Consider the following 22,808-nt stretch of genomic DNA (forward strand, 5'->3'; position numbering starts at 1 on the left):
TAATACTGCCTCCTATGTACAAGAATATAACTACTATAATACCGCCTCCTATGTACAAGAATATAACTACTATAATACCGCCTCCTATGTACAAGAATATAACTACTATAATACTGCATCTATGTACAAGAATATAACTACTATAATACTGCTCCTATGTACAAGAATATAACTACTATAATACTGCATCTATGTACAAGAATATAACTACTATAATACTGCCTCCTATGTACAAGAATATAACTACTATAATACTGCTTCCTATGTACAAGAATATAACTACTATAATACTGCCTCCTATGTACAGGAATATAACTACTATAATACTGCTCCCTATATACAGGAATATAACTACTATAATACTGCTCCTATGTACAAGGATATAACTACTATAATACTGCTCCTATGTACAAGAATATAACTACTATAATACTGCTCCTATGTACAGGAATATAACTACTATAATACTGCCTCCTATGTACAAGAATATAACTACTATAATACTGCTCATATGTACAAGAATATAACTACTATAATACTGCTCCTATGTACAGGAATATAACTGCTATAATTCTGCTCCTATGTGCAGTAATATAACTACTATAATACTGCCCCTTCTTGTTTGCCTGTCCTATCGCCCACCTTTGACTAAGCATTGCCCATCTCTAAGTCGACCGCGCTCAGCAGCGGCCAAGGCTTAGAGGGAACACTGATACCAAGTTTCATTGAAATTGATGTTTGCGTTTTTAAGTGATCGTGAAACATACATACAAACACACATACATATATATGTCCTCCCCCTTTAATAGTGACCATCCCTTTAACAGTGACTTTCAGAGTGACTGCCCCTTTAACAGTGACTTTCACAGTGAACACCCCTTTAACAGTGACCACCCCTCTAAGGGTACTTTCACACTTGCGGCAGAGGAATCCGACAGGCAGTTTCGTCACCGGAAATGCCTGCCGGATCCATCAAAACATATGCCAACTGATGGTATTTGTAAGACTGATCCATCTTACAAATGCATTGAAATACAGGATCCATCTTTCCGGTGTCATCCGGAAAAACGGATATGGCATTTATTTTTTTTCACATTTTTGGGGAATTGCCAGATCCAGCATTCCGGCAAGTGTTCTGGATTTTTGGCCGGAGATAAAACCGTAGCATGCTGCGGTATTATCTCCATCCTGAACAGTCAAAAAGACTGAACTGAAGACATCCTGATGCATCCAAATTTCTCTCCATTCAGAATGCATGGGGATAAAACTGTTCAGTTCTTTTCTGGTATAGAGCCCCTAGGATGGAACTCTATGCCGAAAAAACAAAAACAAAAAAAACGCTAGTGTGAAAGTACCCTTACAGTGACCTTCACAGTGACTGCCCCTTTAACAGTGACCTCCGCGGTGCCCGTCCCTTTAACAGTGAATTCCACAGCACCCATCCGTTTAATAGTGGCCCCTGCCCCCCATGCATATAGCAGTAAAGTTGTGCTGTAATACATCATATGACCTATGAATATTTCAGGACCTGCGAACTGCTAAAACCTGTGATCAGCTGTTACGGCAACCTGAAGTAGGACCTGTGACCGTGTGTATGGTAGTTAGTATTTAAGTGAAAGGCTGGCAGGCTTGTATTGGATAATGCAAGTCATATTTTGGGAATATCTCAGGAACGGTACGTACTAAAGAGCTGAGACCCTCACAAGATTTCTTTCCAGGTAGCAAGGGATGTGTGTACCAAGTTTCGTTGAAATGGACGGTTGCGTTTTTGAGTTTTCGCTGAATATACATACATACAACCATACGTCCTTTTTTATATATATAGATAGATGTAAACTTCTGGTTTCAACTGTAGGTATTTGTATAGCACTAAAACATTGCATAATACCTTAATCTTACTTTGATGACTAGGTGAATTTAGAGTTGTTCAAATGAATGATAGATAGAATTACAGAAATACACTGACTGTCCCAAAAAAAAGTCACCATTTGGATTTAACTAAGTAAATTGTTATGAGCCTCCTATTGGATAATTACTGCATGGGCGATTATCTTTCAGCTGGTAACATTTTATTTAACCCCAACTGGTGCAATGAGTTGCTTCTCATTTCTTAAACAACCATGTTGAAAGACACATCTTGTGGTCTTGGAAAAGATGTTAGTCTGTTTGAGACGGGTCAAATCATTGGCATGCATCAAGCAGAGAAAACATCTAAGGAGATTGCAGAAACCACTAAAATTGGGTTAAGAACTGTCCAACACATTATTAAAAACTGGAAGGATAGTGGGGGACCCATCGTATTCGAGGAATGATAGTGGGGGACCCATCGTATCCTGAATGATAGTGATCAGCGATCACTTAAACATTTGGTGAAATCAAATTGAAGAAAAACAACAGTAGAACTCAGGGCTATGTTTAATAGTAAAACTTAGAGCATTTCCACATGCACAATGCAAAGGGAACTCAAGGGATTGAGACTGAACAGCTGTGTAGCTGTAAGAAAACCAGAAAAAAAAACAGAAAAAAAAAATGTTTAATTTGCTAAGGAGCATAAAGCTTGGACTCTGGAGCAATGGACAAAGGTCATGTGGTCTGATGAGTCTAGATTTTCCCTGTTCCAGAGTGATGGGCACATCAGGGTAAGAAGAGAGGCAGATGAAGTGATGAACCTATCATGCCTAGTGCCTACTGTACAAGCCTGTGGGGGCAGGGCTATTATCTGGGGTTGCTTCAGTTGGTCGGGTCTAGGTTCAGCAACAGTATGTGCTCCAAGAATGAGGTCAGCTGATTACCTGAACATACTGAATGACCAGGTTATTCCATCAATGGATTTTTTCTTCCCTGATGGCATGGGCATATTCCAAGATGACAATGCCAGGATTTATCGGGCTCAAATTGTGAAAGAGTGGTTCAGGGAGCAGCATGAGACATCATTTTCACACATGGATTGGCCACCATGGTGTTCAGACCTTAACCCCATTAAGAATCTTTGGGATGCGCTGGAGAAGGCTTTGTGCAGCAGTCAGACTCAACCATCATCAATGCAAGATCTTGGTGAAAAATGAATGCAACACTGGATGGAAATAAATCTTATCGCTTATCGAAACAATGCCACAGCAAATGCGTGCTGTAATCAAAGCTGAAGGCTTTTTTTTGGTGGAAACTTTTTTGGGGACAGGCAGTGTAAAAGTGTGTCGGTACTTTTATATATACTTAAATTAAAAAGTGTTGGAAATTTTTCAATGTTTTCATTTTTTTTAAAGGGTTTCTGAGAAATAACATTATGTAGCTGACTGACATTAGCAATGTGCTAATGTCAGCAGTACATAACAGTATGATTTATAACTCCCTGCCTTTCACCGTTCTCTTAAAATAAAGATGTTTACAATATGCTAATGAGCCTCTAGGTGCTACTAAGGCATTGCTTCAGCACCTACAGGCTTGGTCTACTCACCCTTTGGCACGCCCAGGTCCTGTTGATTGACTTTTGAGTTCTCCTCATCGTCATGTAAATCCCACACCTGCAGGATTTTAGATGACCGCCCCTTTTAGATGAAATGTACAGTGAAAAAGTAAACTCATTAAATGTAGCCTGTCAGGCCAAGCAGCAGCAGCATCTTAAGAAAATTTTAATAGACAAATCACAGGGTCCAGATGGCATACACCCCCCATACCATTAGATAATTAAGTAATGTAATAGACAGACACTTATTTCTGATAGTTAAAGGGGTATTCCCATCTATATAATCAAGTTTCATTCAATTACACCCCCCCCAATAAACTTTTTACTAAATACAACCAATTAAAAAAAAACTACTATTCTTTTATAAATTCAAATTCACAAATCACTAGTTTAGAAGGGCTGCCCATGGATACGGCCGCCGCTCGCCGGCCGCATCCATTGGCCGCGCTTGCGCACTCCTTCCCTGGTGATCTAGCGGCGGCTGTACTTTTTATCAAGATCGCGCACGTCGCCGGGCGGTCCGCGCATGCGCAGATCTATTTTCCTTTGAGCCGCGTTGTAGCACAACAAAGAGGAAAATAAATCTGCGCATGCGCGGCCGATTACTTCGTGGAAGGGAGAGAGGACTCAGAGAGCGGACGGCGTGGGAGAGACAGCGGGGTGAGTATATGTTATATATGAGATTGGGGGCTGATGGAGGCACTTGAGGGGGCAGACGGACTGACTGATATTTGGGGCGGATGGATGATGATGGTGGGCTATTGAGGCTAATGGGGTAGGGCAAAATGAGGCTAAAGGGGGGGCTATATGAGGCTAATGGGGGGGCTATATGAGGCTGATGGGGGCGCTATATGAGGCTGATGGGGGCGCTATATGAGGCTGATGGGGGCGCTATATGAGGCTGATGGGGGCGCTATATGAGGCTGATGGGGGCGCTATATGAGGCTGATGGGGGCGCTATATGAGGCTGATGGGGGCGCTATATGAGGCTGATGGGGGGCGCTATATGAGGCTGATGGGGGCCTATATGAGGCTGATGGGGCCTATATGAGGCTGATGGGGGCCTATATGAGGCTGATGGGGGCCTATATGAGGCTGATGGGGGGCTATATGAGGCTGATGGGGCTATATGAGGCTGATGGGGGCCTATATGAGGCTGATGGGGGGCTATATGAGGCTAATGGGGGGGCTATATGAGGCTGATGGGGGCGCTATATGAGGCTGATGGGGGCGCTATATGAGGCTGATGGGGGGCATATGAGGCTGATGGGGGCCTATATGAGGCTGATGGGGGCGCTATATGAGGCTGATGGGGGCGCTATATGAGGCTGATGGGGGCCTATATGAGGCTGATGGGGGCCTATATGAGGCTGATGGGGGGCTATATGAGGCTGATGGGGGCTATATGAGGCTGATGGGGGGCTATATGAGGCTGATGGGGGCTATATGAGGCTGATGGGCTATAGAGGCTGATGGGGGGCTATATGAGGCTGATGGGGGCTATATGAGGCTGATGTGGGGCCTATATGAGGCTGATGGGGGGCTATATGAGGCTGATGGGGGCTATATGAGGCTGATGGGGCTATATGAGGCTGATGGGGGCATATGAGGCTGATGGGGGGCTATATGAGGCTGATGGGGCCTATATGAGGCTGATGGGGGCCTATATGAGGCTGATGGGGGCTATATGAGGCTGATGGGGGCCTATATGAGGCTGATGGGGGCCTATATGAGGCTGATGGGGGCCTATATGAGGCTGATGGGGGCCTATATGAGGCTGGATGGGGCTATATAGGCTGATGGGGGCCTATATGAGGCTGATGGGGGCCTATATGAGGCTGATGGGGGCTATATGAGGCTGATGGGGGGCTATATGAGGCTGATGGGGGGCTATATGAGGCTGATGGGGGCTATATGAGGCTGATGGGGCGCTATATGAGGCTGATGGGGGCTATATGAGGCTGATGGGGGCCTATATGAGGCTGATGGGGGCTATATGAGGTGCTGATGGGGGCCTATATGAGGCTGATGGGGGCCTATATGAGGCTGATGGGGGCTATATGAGGCTGATGGGGGCCTATATGAGGCTGATGGGGGCCTATATGAGGCTGATGGGGGCTATATGAGGCTGATGGGGGCCTATATGAGGCTGATGGGGGCTATATGAGGCTGATGGGGGCCTATATGAGGCTGATGGGGGCCTATATGAGGCTGATGGGGGCTATATGAGGCTGATGGGGGCCTATATGAGGCTGATGGGGGGCTATATGAGGCTGATGGGGGCCTATATGAGGCTGATGGGGCGCTATATGAGGCTGATGGGGGCCTATATGAGGCTGATGGGGGCCTATATGAGGCTGATGGGGGCCTATATGAGGCTGATGGGGGCCTATATGAGGCTGATGGGGGCTATATGAGGCTGATGGGGGCTATATGAGGCTGATGGGGGCTATATGAGGCTGATGGGGGCTATATGAGGCTGATGGGGGCTATATGAGGCTGATGGGGGCTATATGAGGCTGATGGGGGCTATATGAGGCTGATGGGGGCTATATGAGGCTGATGGGGGCCTATATGAGGCTGATGGGGGCCTATATGAGGGCTGATGGGGGGCTATATGAGGCTGATGCCGTGGCTATATGAGGCTGATGGGGGCTATATGAGGCTGATGGGCCTATATGAGGGATGGGGCTATATGAGGCTGATGGGGGGCTATATGAGGCTGATGGGGCTATATGAGGCTGATGGGGGCCTATATGAGGCTGATGGGGGCTATATGAGGCTGATGGGGGCATATGAGGCTGATGGGGGGCATATGAGGCTGATGGGGGCCTATCTGAGGCTGATGGGGGCTATATGAGGCTGATGGGGGCCTATATGCGGCTGATGGGGCCTATTATGAGGCTGATGGGGGCCTATATGAGGCTGATGGGGGCTATATGAGGCTGAGGGGGGCCTATATGAGGCTGATGGGGGCCTATATGAGCTGATGGGGGCTATATGAGGCTGATGGGGGCTATATGAGGCTGATGGGGCTATATGAGGCTGATGGGGGCTATATGAGGCTGATGGGGGCTATATGAGGCTGATGGGGCCTATATGAGGCTGATGGGGCCTATATGAGGCTGATGGGGGGCTATATGAGGCTGATGGGGCCTATATGAGGCTGATGGGGCCTATATGAGGCTGATGGGGGCTATATGAGGCTGATGGGGGCTATAGGAGGCTTATGGGGGACATAGGAGGCTTATGGGGGACATAGGAGGCTTATGGGGGCTATAGGAGGCTGATGGGGGCTATAGGAGGCTGATGGGGGCTATAGGAGGCTGATGGGGGCTATATGAGGCTGATGGGGGCTATATGAGGCTGATGGGGGCTATATGAGGCTGATGGGGGCTATATGAGGCTGATGGGGGCTGTGGCAGAGCAGAATATACTGATTTTCTGCCATAGTTATAGTGGGGAAGGGAATAGACAGATATATCAGAGCTGTATATGTGGCGGGTCAGCATCAATGATGGTATTATAGAGAAAACGATGTAGCATGGCCGAATATGCGGCTTGTCTGACACAGTGCTGGTTGAAGAGATAAATGGACAGATGTAGCAGAGCTGTATATGAAGCTTTTCAGACACAGTGCTAGTGGGGGAGTAGAATAAAGATGTAGCAGGGCTGTATAGGAAGCCATTCAGCCAAAGTGATCTTATGGGACTGGAGAAGACACATGTAGCTGAGCTTTATATGCATCTCTAAAGATACATAGTGTAAGGTTTATACACAACTGGAGTACAGCTGTAATGGAAACAAATCTACATCAGTGCTGGTGGGTGGGGGTTGTTCAAACTTTGGAGCTAATCTATAATGTGAATTTATAGGGACAAAGGAACGGCCATTATGGGATGTAATTTTAGTTACTGGGATATATGGTGGACAGAAAGGATTTATTTGAGAATGGAGAGGCCTTTATGGAATGGATGAAATATGATTCACAGGTATATATGTTGTACAACAAGGATTTTATAGGGACAAAGCAAAGGACACTTGAAGATTAAATTTTTTTTAATTTTATTTATATATATATATATATTTTTTTTTTTTTTTTTTCCAGTATACGATTCTGGAGATTCCTGCTTGCATTACAGTGTGTTATTATCTCGACTCTTGAAATCCGATTTAGTAACATCTATTCCAGGAAATAGACTGATTTGAACGGTAAGAGAGCATGTTTTGTTTTATTTTACATATATACAGTATATATATATATATATATATATATATATATATGTGATATATTTTAATACTATATTCAAAATATTAATATTTATCTAACCCCATTTGTTGATTGTTGTAGTTTCGATTGGTTTGGTAGAGGCCAACAACTTGTATTTAGTTTTGGTATACGTAGATGAGGTGTTCCTCAAATTTAACAACTTTTACCACCTCTATGATTGATAAGCGGATATATCGGTCTGCAAACCACAATTATGATCTACTATGAGAAAAAGCTAATTTCAATCACAATTTTTAAATTTTTTTATTGTTTGTGGTATTTTGAATTTGATATATTTCTAATGAAGCCTATTTTATCAACCTTTACAGATCACTAAATTTGGAATTTCCAACATGCCCTCGTGCATTATAAAGGGATGTACCCACACCTGGAAAAACAAAGATAAAAATATCATAATGCATGTGTTTCCAAAAGATCCCAGAATAGTCCGGAAATGGCTTGAGCAGGCTCCTGACCATTTTCCAAACGTGGACGAATGGCTTGAAAAAATCTTGGAAACACAAAAAAAAAATGATAATTATCGATTGTGCTCAAAGCACTTTGACTATTTTTCATATGAGGAAGGAGGATTGTGTAAAAAATTACGTCGTGATGCTGTGCCCACCATTTTCCCACCAAAAATTAGCAGTACCCTGGATTCATCGGATGCAACTACTGAGACGGAAAGTCAGACAACTTCGGAATCATTGGTTAGTTCAGAATCACGCTCCGCTACTCCGTTAGATGTTTCCGGAGAACTCGTTGGAGAAACTAAAAGTTCCGATGGAACATTGCCAACAATAGCAGCTACCCCATGTGTCAAAAGAAAACAAAAAAGAAGAAGGGTATCAGAACGTCCAAACACACAAGTTGTGTCACATCCGGTTGGTTCAAGTGGGAATGTCGTTCTACACGGTGAAATTAATCTCCTGGGAAGCACGATCCAACTTCACCTGCCAATTACTGCAACTGTTACAGACACCAATGTTTTACTTCCTAATTATAGCTTGCCAACCATGGTTGATCAGTCAACAAATACAGACTTATATTGGTCTAAGGATCATAAGACATTTGTCCTTGATACGAGTTATGTTTCAAAAGTCAATATTGGTATCCAGACCAAAAAAATAAGATATCGTCAACGAGGAACACAGTGTTGTCTATTGAAGGACCGTGTAAAAAGTGCTAAAGGATCTTTTTCTGGCAAAAAAAATAAAAAAGGAAAAACCTGTGAAAAAACATCACTCGCAAGTGGCAAAGGACAGCTGAACGAAGATGAAAGTTCAGATAATGGCCAAATAGACCTGTTAGAAGAAGAAATTGAACCATCCAAGCATTCTGACTACGATAATATACAATTCAGTGAAGACATTGAGATGTCACAAAGTTTATTTTATTCAACACCATTGAGCGCTGCCAAACTGTGCAGCAGATTAGAAATAAACGAACTTTCACCTTTGAAGAAAACCAACTTTAGAGATTGTCATACAATTCAACTTACAAGTATAAATTTATTGGAAGAAGAAAATGATGCTACAGAAGAAGAACCTGATTTATCGCCTGGGGTAATTATGGAATCTGATGAAGAGGAAGATGAAGATTTATCTACATTCCTAGAAGACTTTGAGGATGAGATAGAGCCTCTAGATCAAGTAACAATCGATGGGAACCAAATGGATATAATTGGAGGTGATATCAAAGACCCTGTTAGTGAATTTTTTTTTATAGTTTTCGAAAGTTGCCTGGATAGTCTGATCAGTATGATTCCATGCCAATATAGGAAGTCATGTGGGAGTCGACTAACTCATAAGAAGATTAGACAGATCGGATCTGCGATTAACTTGGATGTGAAATGTGTCCGGGGTCACATTCAACTACTATGGACCAGCCAGCCGAGAGTAAATCGCATTTCCGCTGGCAACCTACTCTTGTCTAGTGCAATAGTGCTTAGTGGGAATCACTTCCTCAAAATAAAAATGTTTTTTGATATAATAAATATTTTTATGATATCTCGTTCAACCCATTACCGTTACCAGTAGAGTTGAGCGAACACCTGGATGTTCGGGTTCGAGAAGTTCGGCCGAACATCCCGGAAATGTTCGGGTTCGGGATCCGAACCCGATCCGAACTTCGTCCCGAACCCGAACCCCATTGAAGTCAATGGGGACCCGAACTTTTCGGCACTAAAAAGGCTGTAAAACAGCCCAGGAAAGAGCTAGAGGGCTGCAAAAGGCAGCAACATGTAGGTAAATCCCCTGCAAACAAATGGGGATAGGGAAATGAATTAAATTAAAAATTAAATAAATAAAAATTAACCAAAATCAATTGGAGAGAGGTTCCATAGCAGAGAATCTGGCTTCCCGTCACCCACCACTGGAACAGTCCATTCTCAGATATTTAGGCCCCGGCACCCAGGCAGAGGAGAGAGGTCCCGTAACAGAGAATCTGTCTTCATGTCAGCAGAGAATTAGTCTGCATGTCATAGCAGAGAATGAGGCTTCACGTCAGCCACCACTGCAACAGTCCATTGGCATATATTTAGGCCCAGCACCCAGGCAGAGGAGGGAGGTCCCGTAACAGAGAATCTGTCTTCATGTCAGCAGAGAATTAGTCTGCATGTCATAGCAGAGAATGAGGCTTCACGTCAGCCACCACTGCAACAGTCCATTGGCATATATTTAGGCCCAGCACACACACAGGCAGAGGAGAGAGGTCCCGTAACAGAGAATCTGGCTTCATGTCAGCAGAGAATCAGTCTGCATGTCATAGCAGAGAATGAGGCTTCACGTCAGCCACCACTGCAACAGTCCATTGGCATATATTTAGGCCCAGCACACACACAGGCAGAGGAGAGAGGTCCCGTAACAGACAATCTGGCTTCATGACAGCAGAGAATCAGTCTGCATGTCATAGCAGAGAATGAGCTTCACGTCACCCACCACTGCAACAGTCCATTGGCATATATTTAGGCCTAGCACACAGGCAGAGCAGAGAGGTCCCGTAACAGACAATCTGGCTTCATGACAGCAGAGAATCAGTCTGCATGTCATAGCAGAGAATGAGGCTTCACGTCACCCACCACTGCAACAGTCCATTGGCATATATTTAGGCCTAGCACACAGGCAGAGCAGAGAGGTCCCGTAACAGACAATCTGGCTTCATGTCAGCAGAGAATCAGTCTGCATGTCATAGCAGAGAATGAGGCTTCACGTCAGCCACCACTGCAACAGTCCATTGGCATATATTTAGGCCCAGCACCCAGGCAGAGGAGGGAGGTCCCGTAACAGAGAATCTGTCTTCATGTCAGCAGAGAATTAGTCTGCATGTCATAGCAGAGAATGAGGCTTCACGTCAGCCACCACTGCAACAGTCCATTGGCATATATTTAGGCCCAGCACACACACAGGCAGAGGAGAGAGGTCCCGTAACAGAGAATCTGTCTTCATGTCAACAGAGAATTAGTCTGCATGTCATAGCAGAGAATCAGGCTTCACGTCACCCACCACTGCAACAGTCCATTGGCATATATTTAGGCCCAGCACCCAGGCAGAGGAGGGAGGTCCCGTAACAGAGAATCTGTCTTCATGTCAGCAGAGAATTAGTCTGCATGTCATAGCAGAGAATGAGGCTTCACGTCAGCCACCACTGCAACAGTCCATTGGCATATATTTAGGCCCAGCACACACACAGGCAGAGGAGAGAGGTCCCGTAACAGAGAATCTGTCTTCATGTCAGCAGAGAATTAGTCTGCATGTCATAGCAGAGAATGAGGCTTCACGTCAGCCACCACTGCAACAGTCCATTGTCATATATTTAGGCCCAGCACACACACAGGCAGAGGAGAGAGGTCCCGTAACAGACAATCTGGCTTCATGTCAGCAGAGAATTAGTCTGCATGTCATAGCAGAGAATGAGGCTTCACGTCACCCACCACTGCAACAGTCCATTGGCATATATTTAGGCCCAGCACACACACAGGCAGAGGAGAGAGGTCCCGTAACAGAGAATCTGTCTTCATGTCAGCAGAGAATTAGTCTGCATGTCATAGCAGAGAATCAGGCTTCACGTCACCCACCACTGCAACAGTCCATTGGCATATATTTAGGCCCAGCACCCAGGCAGAGGAGGGAGGTCCCGTAACAGAGAATCTGTCTTCATGTCAGCAGAGAATTAGTCTGCATGTCATAGCAGAGAATGAGGCTTCACGTCAGCCACCACTGCAACAGTCCATTGGCATATATTTAGGCCCAGCACACACACAGGCAGAGGAGAGAGGTCCCGTAACAGAGAATCTGTCTTCATGTCAGCAGAGAATTAGTCTGCATGTCATAGCAGAGAATGAGGCTTCACGTCAGCCACCACTGCAACAGTCCATTGGCATATATTTAGGCCCAGCACACACACAGGCAGAGGAGAGAGGTCCCGTAACAGACAATCTGGCTTCATGTCAGCAGAGAATTAGTCTGCATGTCATAGCAGAGAATGAGGCTTCACGTCACCCACCACTGCAACAGTCCATTGGCATATATTTAGGCCCAGCACCCAGGCAGAGGAGGGAGGTCCCGTAACAGAGAATCTGTCTTCATGTCAGCAGAGAATTAGTCTGCATGTCATAGCAGAGAATGAGGCTTCACGTCAGCCACCACTGCAACAGTCCATTGGCATATATTTAGGCCCAGCACACACACAGGCAGAGGAGAGAGGTCCCGTAACAGAGGATCTGGCTTCATGTCAGCAGAGAATCAGTCTGCATGTCATAGCAGAGAATCAGGCTTCACGTCAGCCACCACTGCAACAGTCCATTGGCATATATTTAGGCCTAGCACACAGGCAGAGGAGAGAGGTCCCGTAACAGACAATCTGGCTTCATGTCAGCAGAGAATCAGTCTGCATGTCATAGCAGAGAATGAGGCTTCACGTCAGCCACCACTGCAACAGTCCATTGTCATAAATTTAGGCCCAGCACCCAGGCAGAGGAGAGAGGTCCCGTAACAGACAATCTGGCTTCATGTCAGCAGAGAATTAGTCTGCATGTCATAGCAGAGAATCAGGCTTCATGTCAGCCACCACTGCAACAGTCCATTGGCATATATTTAGGCCTAGCACACAGGCAGAGGAGAGGTTCATTCAACTTTGGGTAGCATCGCAATATAATGGTAAAATGAAAATAAAAATAGGATTGAATGAGGAAGTGCCCTGGAGTCCAATAATATATGGTTATGGGGAGGTAGTTAATGTCTAATCTGGACAAGGGACGGACAGGTCCTGTGGGATCCATGCCTGGTTCATTTTTATGAACGTCAGCTTGTCCACATTGGCTGTAGACAGGCGGCTGCGTTTGTCTGTAATGACGCCCCCTGCCGTGCTGAATACACGTTCAGACAAAACGCTGGCTGCCGGGCAGGCCAGCACCTCCAAGGCATAAAAGGCTAGCTCTGGCCACGTGGACAATTTAGAGACCCAGAAGTTGAATGGGGCCGAACCATCAGTCAGTACGTGGAGGGGTGTGCACACGTACTGTTCCACCATGTTAGTGAAATGTTGCCTCCTGCTAACACGTTGCGTATCAGGTGGTGGTGCAGTTAGCTGTGGCGTGTTGACAAAAGTTTTCCACATCTCTGCCATGCTAACCCTGCCCTCAGAGGAGCTGGCCGTGACACAGCTGCCTTGGCGACCTCTTGCTCCTCCTCTGCCTTGGCCTTGGGCTTCCACTTGTTCCCCTGTGACATTTGGGAATGCTCTCAGTAGCGCGTCTACCAACGTGCGCTTGTACTCGCGCATCTTCCTATCACGCTCCAGTGCAGGAAGTAAGGTGGGCACATTGTCTTTGTAGCGTGGATCCAGCAGGGTGGCAACCCAGTAGTCCGCACAGGTTAAAATGTGGGCAACTCTGCTGTCGTTGCGCAGGCACTGCAGCATGTAGTCGCTCATGTGTGCCAGGCTGCCCAGGGATAAGGACAAGCTGTCCTCTGTGGGAGGCGTATCGTCATCGTCCTGCCTTTCCCCCCAGCCACGCACCAGTGATGGACCCGAGCTGCGTTGGGTGCCACCCCGCTGTGACCATGCTTCATCCTCATCCTCCTCCACCTCCTCCTCATCCTCGTCCTCCTCGTCCTCCAGTAGTGGGCCCTGGCTGGCCACATTTGTACCTGGCCTCTGCTGTTGCCAAAAACCTCCCTCTGAGTCACTTCGAAGAGACTGGCCTGAAAGTGCTAAAAATGACCCCTCTTCCTCCTCCTCCTCCTCCTCCTCCTGGGCCACCTCCTCTTCCATCATCGCCCTAAGTGTTTTCTCAAGGAGACATAGAAGTGGTATTGTAACGCTGATAACGGTGTCATCGCCACTGGCCATGTTGGTGGAGTACTCGAAACAGCGCAACAGGGCACACAGGTCTCGCATGGAGGCCCAGTCATTGGTGGTGAAGTGGTGCTGTTCTGTAGTGCGACTGACCCGTGCGTGCTGCAGCTGAAACTCCACTATGGCCTGCTGCTGCTCGCACAGTCTGTCCAGCATGTGCAAGGTGGAGTTCCACCTGGTGGGCACGTCGCATATGAGGCGGTGAGCGGGAAGGCCGAAGTTACGCTGTAGCGCAGACAGGCGAGCAGCAGCAGGATGTGAACGCCGGAAGCGCGAACAGACGGCCCGCACTTTATGCAGCAGCTCTGACATGTCGGGGTAGTTGTGAATGAACTTCTGCACCACCAAATTCAGCACATGCGCCAAGCAAGGGATGTGCGTCAAATTGGCTAGTCCCAGAGCTGCAACGAGATTTCGCCCATTATCACACACCACCAGGCCGGGCTTGAGGCTCACCGGCAGCAACCACTCGTCGGTCTGTTGTTCTATACCCCGCCACAACTCCTGTGCGGTGTGGGGCCTGTCCCCCAAACATATGAGTTTCAGAATGGCCTGCTGACGTTTACCCCGGGCTGTGCTGAAGTTGGTGGTGAAGGTGTGTGGCTGACTGGATGAGCAGGTGGAAGAAGAGGAGGAGGAAGCCGAGAAGGAGGAGGTGGCAACAGGAGGCAAAGAATGTTGCCCTGCGATCCTTGGCGGCGGAAGGACGTGCGCCAAACAGCTCTCCGCCTGGGGCCCAGCTGCCACTACATTTACCCAGTGTGCAGTTAGGGAGATATAGCGTCCCTGGCCGTGCTTACTGGTCCACGTATCTGTGGTTAGGTGGACCTTGCCACAGATGGCGTTGCGCAGTGCACACTTGATTTTATCGGATACTTGGTTGTGCAGGGAAGGCACGGCTCTCTTGGAGAAGTAGTGCCGGCTGGGAACAACATACTGTGGGACAGCAAGCGACATGAGCTGTTTGAAGCTGTCTGTGTCCACCAGCCTAAATGACAGCATTTCATAGGCCAGTAGTTTAGAAATGCTGGCATTCAGGGCCAGGGATCGAGGGTGGCTAGGTGGGAATTTACGCTTTCTATCAAATGTTTGTGAGATGGAGAGCTGAACGCTGGCGTGTGACATGGTTGAGACGCTTGGTGACGGAGGTGGTGGTGGTGGTGTTGGTGGTACATCCCCTGTTTGCTGGGCGGCAGGTGCCAACGTTCCTCCAGAGGCGGAGGAAGAGGCCGAGGCGGCAGCAGCAGAATAGGCCGAGGCGGCAGCAGCAGAAGAGGTAGCAGGGGGAGCCTGAGTGACTTCCTTGGTTTTAAGGTGTTTACTCCACTGCAGTTCATGCTTTGCATGCAGGTGCCTGGTCATGCAGGTTGTGCTCAGGTTCAGAACGTTAATGCCTCGCTTCAGGCTCTGATGGCACAGCGTGCAAACCACTCGGGTCTTGTCGTCAGCACATTGTTTGAAGAAGTGCCATGCCAGGGAACTCCTTGAAGCTGCCTTTGGGGTGCTCGGTCCCAGATGGCGGCGGTCAGTAGCAGGCGGAGTCTCTTGGCGGCGGGTGTTCTGCTTTTGCCCACTGCTCCCTCTTTTGCTACGCTGTTGGCTCGGTCTCACCACTGCCTCTTCCTCCGAACTGTGAAAGTCAGTGGCACGACCTTCATTCCATGTGGGGTCTAGGACCTCATCGTCCCCTGCATCGTCTTCCACCCAGTCTTGATCCCTGACCTCCTGTTCAGTCTGCACACTGCAGAAAGACGCAGCAGTTGGCACCTGTGTTTCGTCATCATCAGAGACATGCTGAGGTGGTATTCCCATGTCCTCATCATCAGGAAACATAAGTGGTTGTGCGTCAGTGCATTCTATGTCTTTCACCGCTGGGGAAGGGCTAGGTGGATGCCCTTGGGAAACCCTGCCAGCGGAGTCTTCAAACAGCATAAGAGACTGCTGCATAACTTGAGGCTGAGACAGTTTCCCTGGTATGCATGGGGGTGATGTGACAGACTGATGGGGTTGGTTTTCAGGCGCCATCTGTGCGCTTTCTGCAGAAGACTGGGTGGGAGATAATGTGAACGTGCTGGATCCACTGTCGGCCACCCAATTGACTAATGCCTGTACCTGCTCAGGCCTTACCATCCTTAGAACGGCATTGGGCCCCACCATATATCGCTGTAAATTCTGGCGGCTACTGGGACCTGAGGTAGTTGGTACACTAGGACGTGTGGATGTGGCAGAACGGCCACGTCCTCTCCCAGCACCAGAGGGTCCACTAACACCACCACGACCATGTCCACGTCCGCGTCCCTTACTAGATGTTTTTCTCATTGTTATGGTTCACCACAACAACAAATATATTATTTGGCCCAATGTATTGTATTCAAATTCAGCGGGATATAAATTTGAGGCCTAGTATTTAGGCGCTGGGTGACCGGTATGGATTTAGTGACAGAATTAGACTTGGAAATGCACAGAAGCGTGTGTGTGAAGTTATTCTGAATGACCCTATGTGCACCTTCAATATGATCTACCCTTTTAGGGATAGATTTCAAATAGCTCTGATATAGCAGAAACGACTAAATTATGAAATTGCTAAATTGGGAATTGTATTTCAACCCAGAACAAGAAATGTGCTTGAACGGACACTAAATAACTCGCCCAGCTACAGCACTAGGGACAGATTTAGCTGGATATAAATTTGAGGCCTAGTATTTAGGCGCTGGGTGACCGGTATGGATTTAGTGACAGAATTAGACTTGGAAATGCACAGAAGCGTGTGTGTGAAGTTATTCTGAATGACCCTATGTGCACCTTGAATATTATATACCCTTTTAGGGATAGATTTCAAATAGCTCTGATATAGCAGAAACCACTAAATTATGAAATTGCTAAATTGGGAATTGTATTTCAACCCAGAACAAGAAATGTGCTTGAACGGACACTAAATAACTCGCCCAGCTACAGCACTAAGGACAGATTTAGCGGGATATAAATTTGAGGCCTAGTATTTAGGCGCTGGGTGACAGGTATGGGTTTAGTGCCAGAATTAGACTTGGAAATACACAGTAGCGGGTGTGTGTGAAGTTATTCTGAATGACCCAATGTGCACCTTGAATATTATATACCCTTTTAGGGATAGATTTCAAATAGCTCTGATATAGCAGAAACCACTAAATTATGAAATTGCTAAATTGGGAATTGTATTTCAACCCAGAACAAGAAATGTGCTTGAACGGACACTAAATAACTCGCCCAGCTACAGCACTAAGGACAGATTTAGCGGGATATAAATTTGAGACCTAGTATTTAGGCGCTGGGTGACAGGTATGGGTTTAGTGCCAGAATTAGACTTGGAAATACACAGTAGCGGGTGTGTGTGAAGTTATTCTGAATGACCCAATGTGCACCTTGAATATTATATACCCTTTTAGGGATAGATTTCAAATAGCTCTGATATAGCAGAAACCACTAAATTATGAAATTGCTAAATTGGGAATTGTATTTCAACCCAGAACAAGAAATGTGCTTGAACGGACACTAAATAACTCGCCCAGCTACAGCACTAAGGACAGATTTAGCGGGATATAAATTTGAGGCCTAGTATTTAGGCGCTGGGTGACAGGTATGGGTTTAGTGCCAGAATTAGACTTGGAAATACACAGTAGCGGGTGTGTGTGAAGTTATTCTGAATGACCCAATGTGCACCTTGAATATTATATACCCTTTTAGGGATAGATTTCAAATAGCTCTGATATAGCAGAAACCACTAAATTATGAAATTGCTAAATTGGGAATTGTATTTCAACCCAGAACAAGAAATGTGCTTGAACGGACACTAAATAACTCGCCCAGCTACAGCACTAAGGACAGATTTAGCGGGATATAAATTTGAGACCTAGTATTTAGGCGCTGGGTGACAGGTATGGGTTTAGTGCCAGAATTAGACTTGGAAATACACAGTAGCGGGTGTGTGTGAAGTTATTCTGAATGACCCAATGTGCACCTTGAATATTATATACCCTTTTAGGGATAGATTTCAAATAGCTCTGATATAGCAGAAACCACTAAATTATGAAATTGCTAAATTGGGAATTGTATTTCAACCCAGAACAAGAAATGTGCTTGAACGGACACTAAATAACTCGCCCAGCTACAGCACTAAGGACAGATTTAGCGGGATATAAATTTGAGGCCTAGTATTTAGGCGCTGGGTGACAGGTATGGGTTTAGTGCCAGAATTAGACTTGGAAATACACAGTAGCGGGTGTGTGTGAAGTTATTCTGAATGACCCAATGTGCACCTTGAATACTATATACCCTTTTAGGGATAGATTTCAAATAGCTCTGATATAGCAGAAACCACTAAATTATGAAATTGCTAAATTGGGAATTGTATTTCAACCCAGAACAAGAAATGTGCTTGAACGGACACTAAATAACTCGCCCAGCTACAGCACTAAGGACAGATTTAGCGGGATATAAATTTGAGGCCTAGTATTTAGGCGCTGGGTGACAGGTATGGGTTTAGTGCCAGAATTAGACTTGGAAATACACAGTAGCGGGTGTGTGTGAAGTTATTCTGAATGACCCAATGTGCACCTTGAATATTATATACCCTTTTAGGGATAGATTTCAAATAGCTCTGATATAGCAGAAACCACTAAATTATGAAATTGCTAAATTGGGAATTGTATTTCAACCCAGAACAAGAAATGTGCTTGAACGGACACTAAATAACTCGCCCAGCTACAGCACTAGGGACAGATTTAGCTGGATATAAATTTGAGGCCTAGTATTTAGGCGCTGGGTGACCGGTATGGATTTAGTGACAGAATTAGACTTGGAAATGCACAGAAGCGTGTGTGTGAAGTTATTCTGAATGACCCTATGTGCACCTTGAATATTATATACCCTTTTAGGGATAGATTTCAAATAGCTCTGATATAGCAGAAACCACTAAATTATGAAATTGCTAAATTGGGAATTGTATTTCAACCCAGAACAAGAAATGTGCTTGAACGGACACTAAATAACTCGCCCAGCTACAGCACTAAGGACAGATTTAGCGGGATATAAATTTGAGGCCTAGTATTTAGGCGCTGGGTGACAGGTATGGGTTTAGTGCCAGAATTAGACTTGGAAATACACAGTAGCGGGTGTGTGTGAAGTTATTCTGAATGACCCAATGTGCACCTTGAATATTATATACCCTTTTAGGGATAGATTTCAAATAGCTCTGATATAGCAGAAACCACTAAATTATGAAATTGCTAAATTGGGAATTGTATTTCAACCCAGAACAAGAAATGTGCTTGAACGGACACTAAATAACTCGCCCAGCTACAGCACTAAGGACAGATTTAGCGGGATATAAATTTGAGACCTAGTATTTAGGCGCTGGGTGACAGGTATGGGTTTAGTGCCAGAATTAGACTTGGAAATACACAGTAGCGGGTGTGTGTGAAGTTATTCTGAATGACCCAATGTGCACCTTGAATATTATATACCCTTTTAGGGATAGATTTCAAATAGCTCTGATATAGCAGAAACCACTAAATTATGAAATTGCTAAATTGGGAATTGTATTTCAACCCAGAACAAGAAATGTGCTTGAACGGACACTAAATAACTCGCCCAGCTACAGCACTAAGGACAGATTTAGCGGGATATAAATTTGAGGCCTAGTATTTAGGCGCTGGGTGACAGGTATGGGTTTAGTGCCAGAATTAGACTTGGAAATACACAGTAGCGGGTGTGTGTGAAGTTATTCTGAATGACCCAATGTGCACCTTGAATATTATATACCCTTTTAGGGATAGATTTCAAATAGCTCTGATATAGCAGAAACCACTAAATTATGAAATTGCTAAATTGGGAATTGTATTTCAACCCAGAACAAGAAATGTGCTTGAACGGACACTAAATAACTCGCCCAGCTACAGCACTAAGGACAGATTTAGCGGGATATAAATTTGAGGCCTAGTATTTAGGCGCTGGGTGACAGGTATGGGTTTAGTGCCAGAATTAGACTTGGAAATACACAGTAGCGGGTGTGTGTGAAGTTATTCTGAATGACCCAATGTGCACCTTGAATATTATATACCCTTTTAGGGATAGATTTCAAATAGCTCTGATATAGCAGAAACCACTAAATTATGAAATTGCTAAATTGGGAATTGTATTTCAACCCAGAACAAGAAATGTGCTTGAACGGACACTAAATAACTCGCCCAGCTACAGCACTAGGGACAGATTTAGCTGGATATAAATTTGAGGCCTAGTATTTAGGCGCTGGGTGACCGGTATGGATTTAGTGACAGAATTAGACTGGGATATGGCCAAAAAATAAACAGACTATTGCTGGTTAAATGCACTTGGTGTGACAGCTTCACCCTGATGTAGGCTTTAGCCAAAAAACAACCACACCATTGAGGGTTAAATGCACTTGGTCGCAGCTTGTGCTGGCGCACCACAAGACACAAAATGGCCGCCGATCACCCCAGAAAAATGTGACTGACAAACGGTCTGTGCAGCCTAAAAACAGTGAGCAATTGAGGATCAGCAGCTCAATGATCCACAGCTGCAGATCGATCAGTTAATCAAGTCCTTTGGAGGAGTTAATCTGCCTAATCTCGCCCTACTGTCGCAGCCGCAACCTCTCCCTACGCTAATCAGAGCAGAGTGACGGGCGGCGCTATGTGACTCCAGCTTAAATAGAGGCTGGGTCACATGGTGCTCTGGCCAATCACAGCCATGCCAATAGTAGGCATGGCTGTGATGGCCTCTTGGGGCAAGTAGTATGACGCTTGTTGATTGGCTGCTTTGCAGCCTTTCAAAAAGCGCCAAGAAAGCGTCACAAAAGCGCGAAGAAAGCGACGAACACCGAACCCGAACCCGGACTTTTACGAAAATGTCCGGGTTCGGGTCCGTGTCACGGACACCCCAAAATTCGGTACGAACCCGAACTATACAGTTCGAGTTCGCTCATCCCTAGTTACCAGCCAAAATACATTTTTCCAAGCATACACGAAGAATGGCAACAAGAACGTGCAAAAATTGTCTCTGCACTAGGAAGATCACCTGTATGCTTGGCGGGTGACGGTCAATCTGACAGCCCTGGATTTTCAGCTAAATATTGTATATATACAATGATGGAGACTGACCAAGGAAAAATAGTCGACTTTAGTGTTGTACAAATAATTCCTCCGGCATCTTCAGTTAGCCTAGAAAAAAATGCTTTTAAAGAAACAATAGACCGAATTATAGAAAAAAATATAAATGTTAGAATAGTGGCAACCAATCGCCATGTTTCAATACGGAAACTAATAAAAGATGAATATCCACGGATAATCCATCAATTTGATGTTTGGCATCTGGCAAAGTCAGTTGGCCAAAAAATTCTAACTGCTTCAAAAACCCAAAATTGTTCTGCTCTCTCACCGTGGATATCATCCATAAAAAAACATCTATGGTGGTGCGCTAGAAATTGTGATGGCAACCCTACAAAATTAGTGATAAGATGGAAGTCCGTTCTAAAACATGTTTTAAATATACACGAATGGGAAACAGAAGATGAATACTCACGGTGCCATCATAACACAGAAATACAAGATAAAAAGTGGCTCCTTGATCACTCTGCCGCATATGAAAAGCTGAAAAGTATTGTTGAAAGTCAAAAACTTATAAAGGACATTGAACATCTTTGTTTTTTTTGTCATACAGGAGATTTAGAGGTTTTCCACTCCTGCGTACTAAAGTACCGACCTAAACGGGTGCATTTTTATTTCGATGCCATGGTAGCTCGTACAACACTCGCTGTTTTGGAACACAATACAAATGTTGGCAGAGTACAGGCAGTTTTCCAAGAAAGGACTGATGCAGAGGGTCAGGAACAAGCTAAAAAATATAGATTTGAGTACAGTAAAGCACGCAAAGCCTGGGTGGTCAAGTTACTGTACGAACCACGGTCTCAAGAATTTTTGAAGCCAATATTCATTAGAATTATTGAACTTGCTGAGGGAAAATTTGAATCCACATGGGAATCTGCCTTGCCCAGTTTACCCCGAAACATAGCACCAGTTGAAAGGCCACCTAAAGAAGATCTGGTGCGAAGACATCTCTTTAGAAAATAAATTTTCTACAATGATACTACTAAATTTTGTTATATTGTTTTATTTACATTTACTTTACTAATGCATATTATGATTATCCTTCTTGTAAATGTTGTATTAAATTTTTTCATTTCTTGTAATTATAACATCGTTTTACATGTACATGTTGCAAATGTTAATTAGTTTTTGTTATTAAAAAAAAATTGTTCAAATATCTTGCTGAATTTTTATACAATTTTTCTAGTTGTTCAAGGTGAAACCCACTGGAATTCTGAATGTTAAATTTAGTAAATAAAATAAATTGCAATACTTAAAATTATTAAAACCTTTCATAGTAAAAAAAACTTTTTAAAAATTTATTTAAAATGTTATATTAAAAAATGAATATAATACAACAATTGCAATTTAATAAATAATATTGATATAAAAAAAATTGGATAAATGAAAATACCAAAATATAATATTTTGTTTTGCAAAAAATACTAAATATTGTAAATCTGAATTAGCAAAAAACATGGAAACATCCGAATAGTATTGGAAACCGGTATATTGTCATTCATGGTCAGGAAAAGGCTCTCTAATTTTTTTGTTACACATGAGGGAATTGGTATCCATA

At 44.8% G+C, this 22,808-nt stretch overlaps 1 protein-coding gene across 1 annotated transcript; it reads left to right on the top strand.

The window, feature by feature from the left end:
- Positions 1-7,568: 7,568 nt before the first annotated feature.
- LOC122939160 lies at positions 7,569-22,213 on the top strand. Its single transcript, XM_044295160.1, has 3 exons — positions 7,569-7,675; positions 8,063-9,766; positions 21,080-22,213. Exons 2-3 carry the CDS (start codon positions 8,087-8,089, stop codon positions 22,211-22,213), a joined length of 2,814 nt encoding a protein of 937 aa, XP_044151095.1. The 5' UTR covers positions 7,569-7,675; positions 8,063-8,086.
- The last annotated feature ends 595 nt before the right edge of the window (positions 22,214-22,808 follow it).

Source organism: Bufo gargarizans, chromosome 5, assembly GCF_014858855.1.
Source record: "Bufo gargarizans isolate SCDJY-AF-19 chromosome 5, ASM1485885v1, whole genome shotgun sequence".
In the NCBI taxonomy this organism is placed as follows: domain Eukaryota; kingdom Metazoa; phylum Chordata; class Amphibia; order Anura; family Bufonidae; genus Bufo; species Bufo gargarizans.

What these genes read in the sequence shown, in the direction of transcription:
- LOC122939160 (XM_044295160.1), top strand. Translation starts at nt 8,087, where the DNA reads ATGCCCTCGTGCATTATAAAGGGATGTACCCACACCTGGAAAAACAAA. An exon ending in GTTCAACCCATTACCGTTAC is followed by an intron (nt 9,767 to 21,079) that starts CAGTAGAGTTGA and finishes ATCCCTAGTTAC; the next exon opens with CAGCCAAAATACATTTTTCC.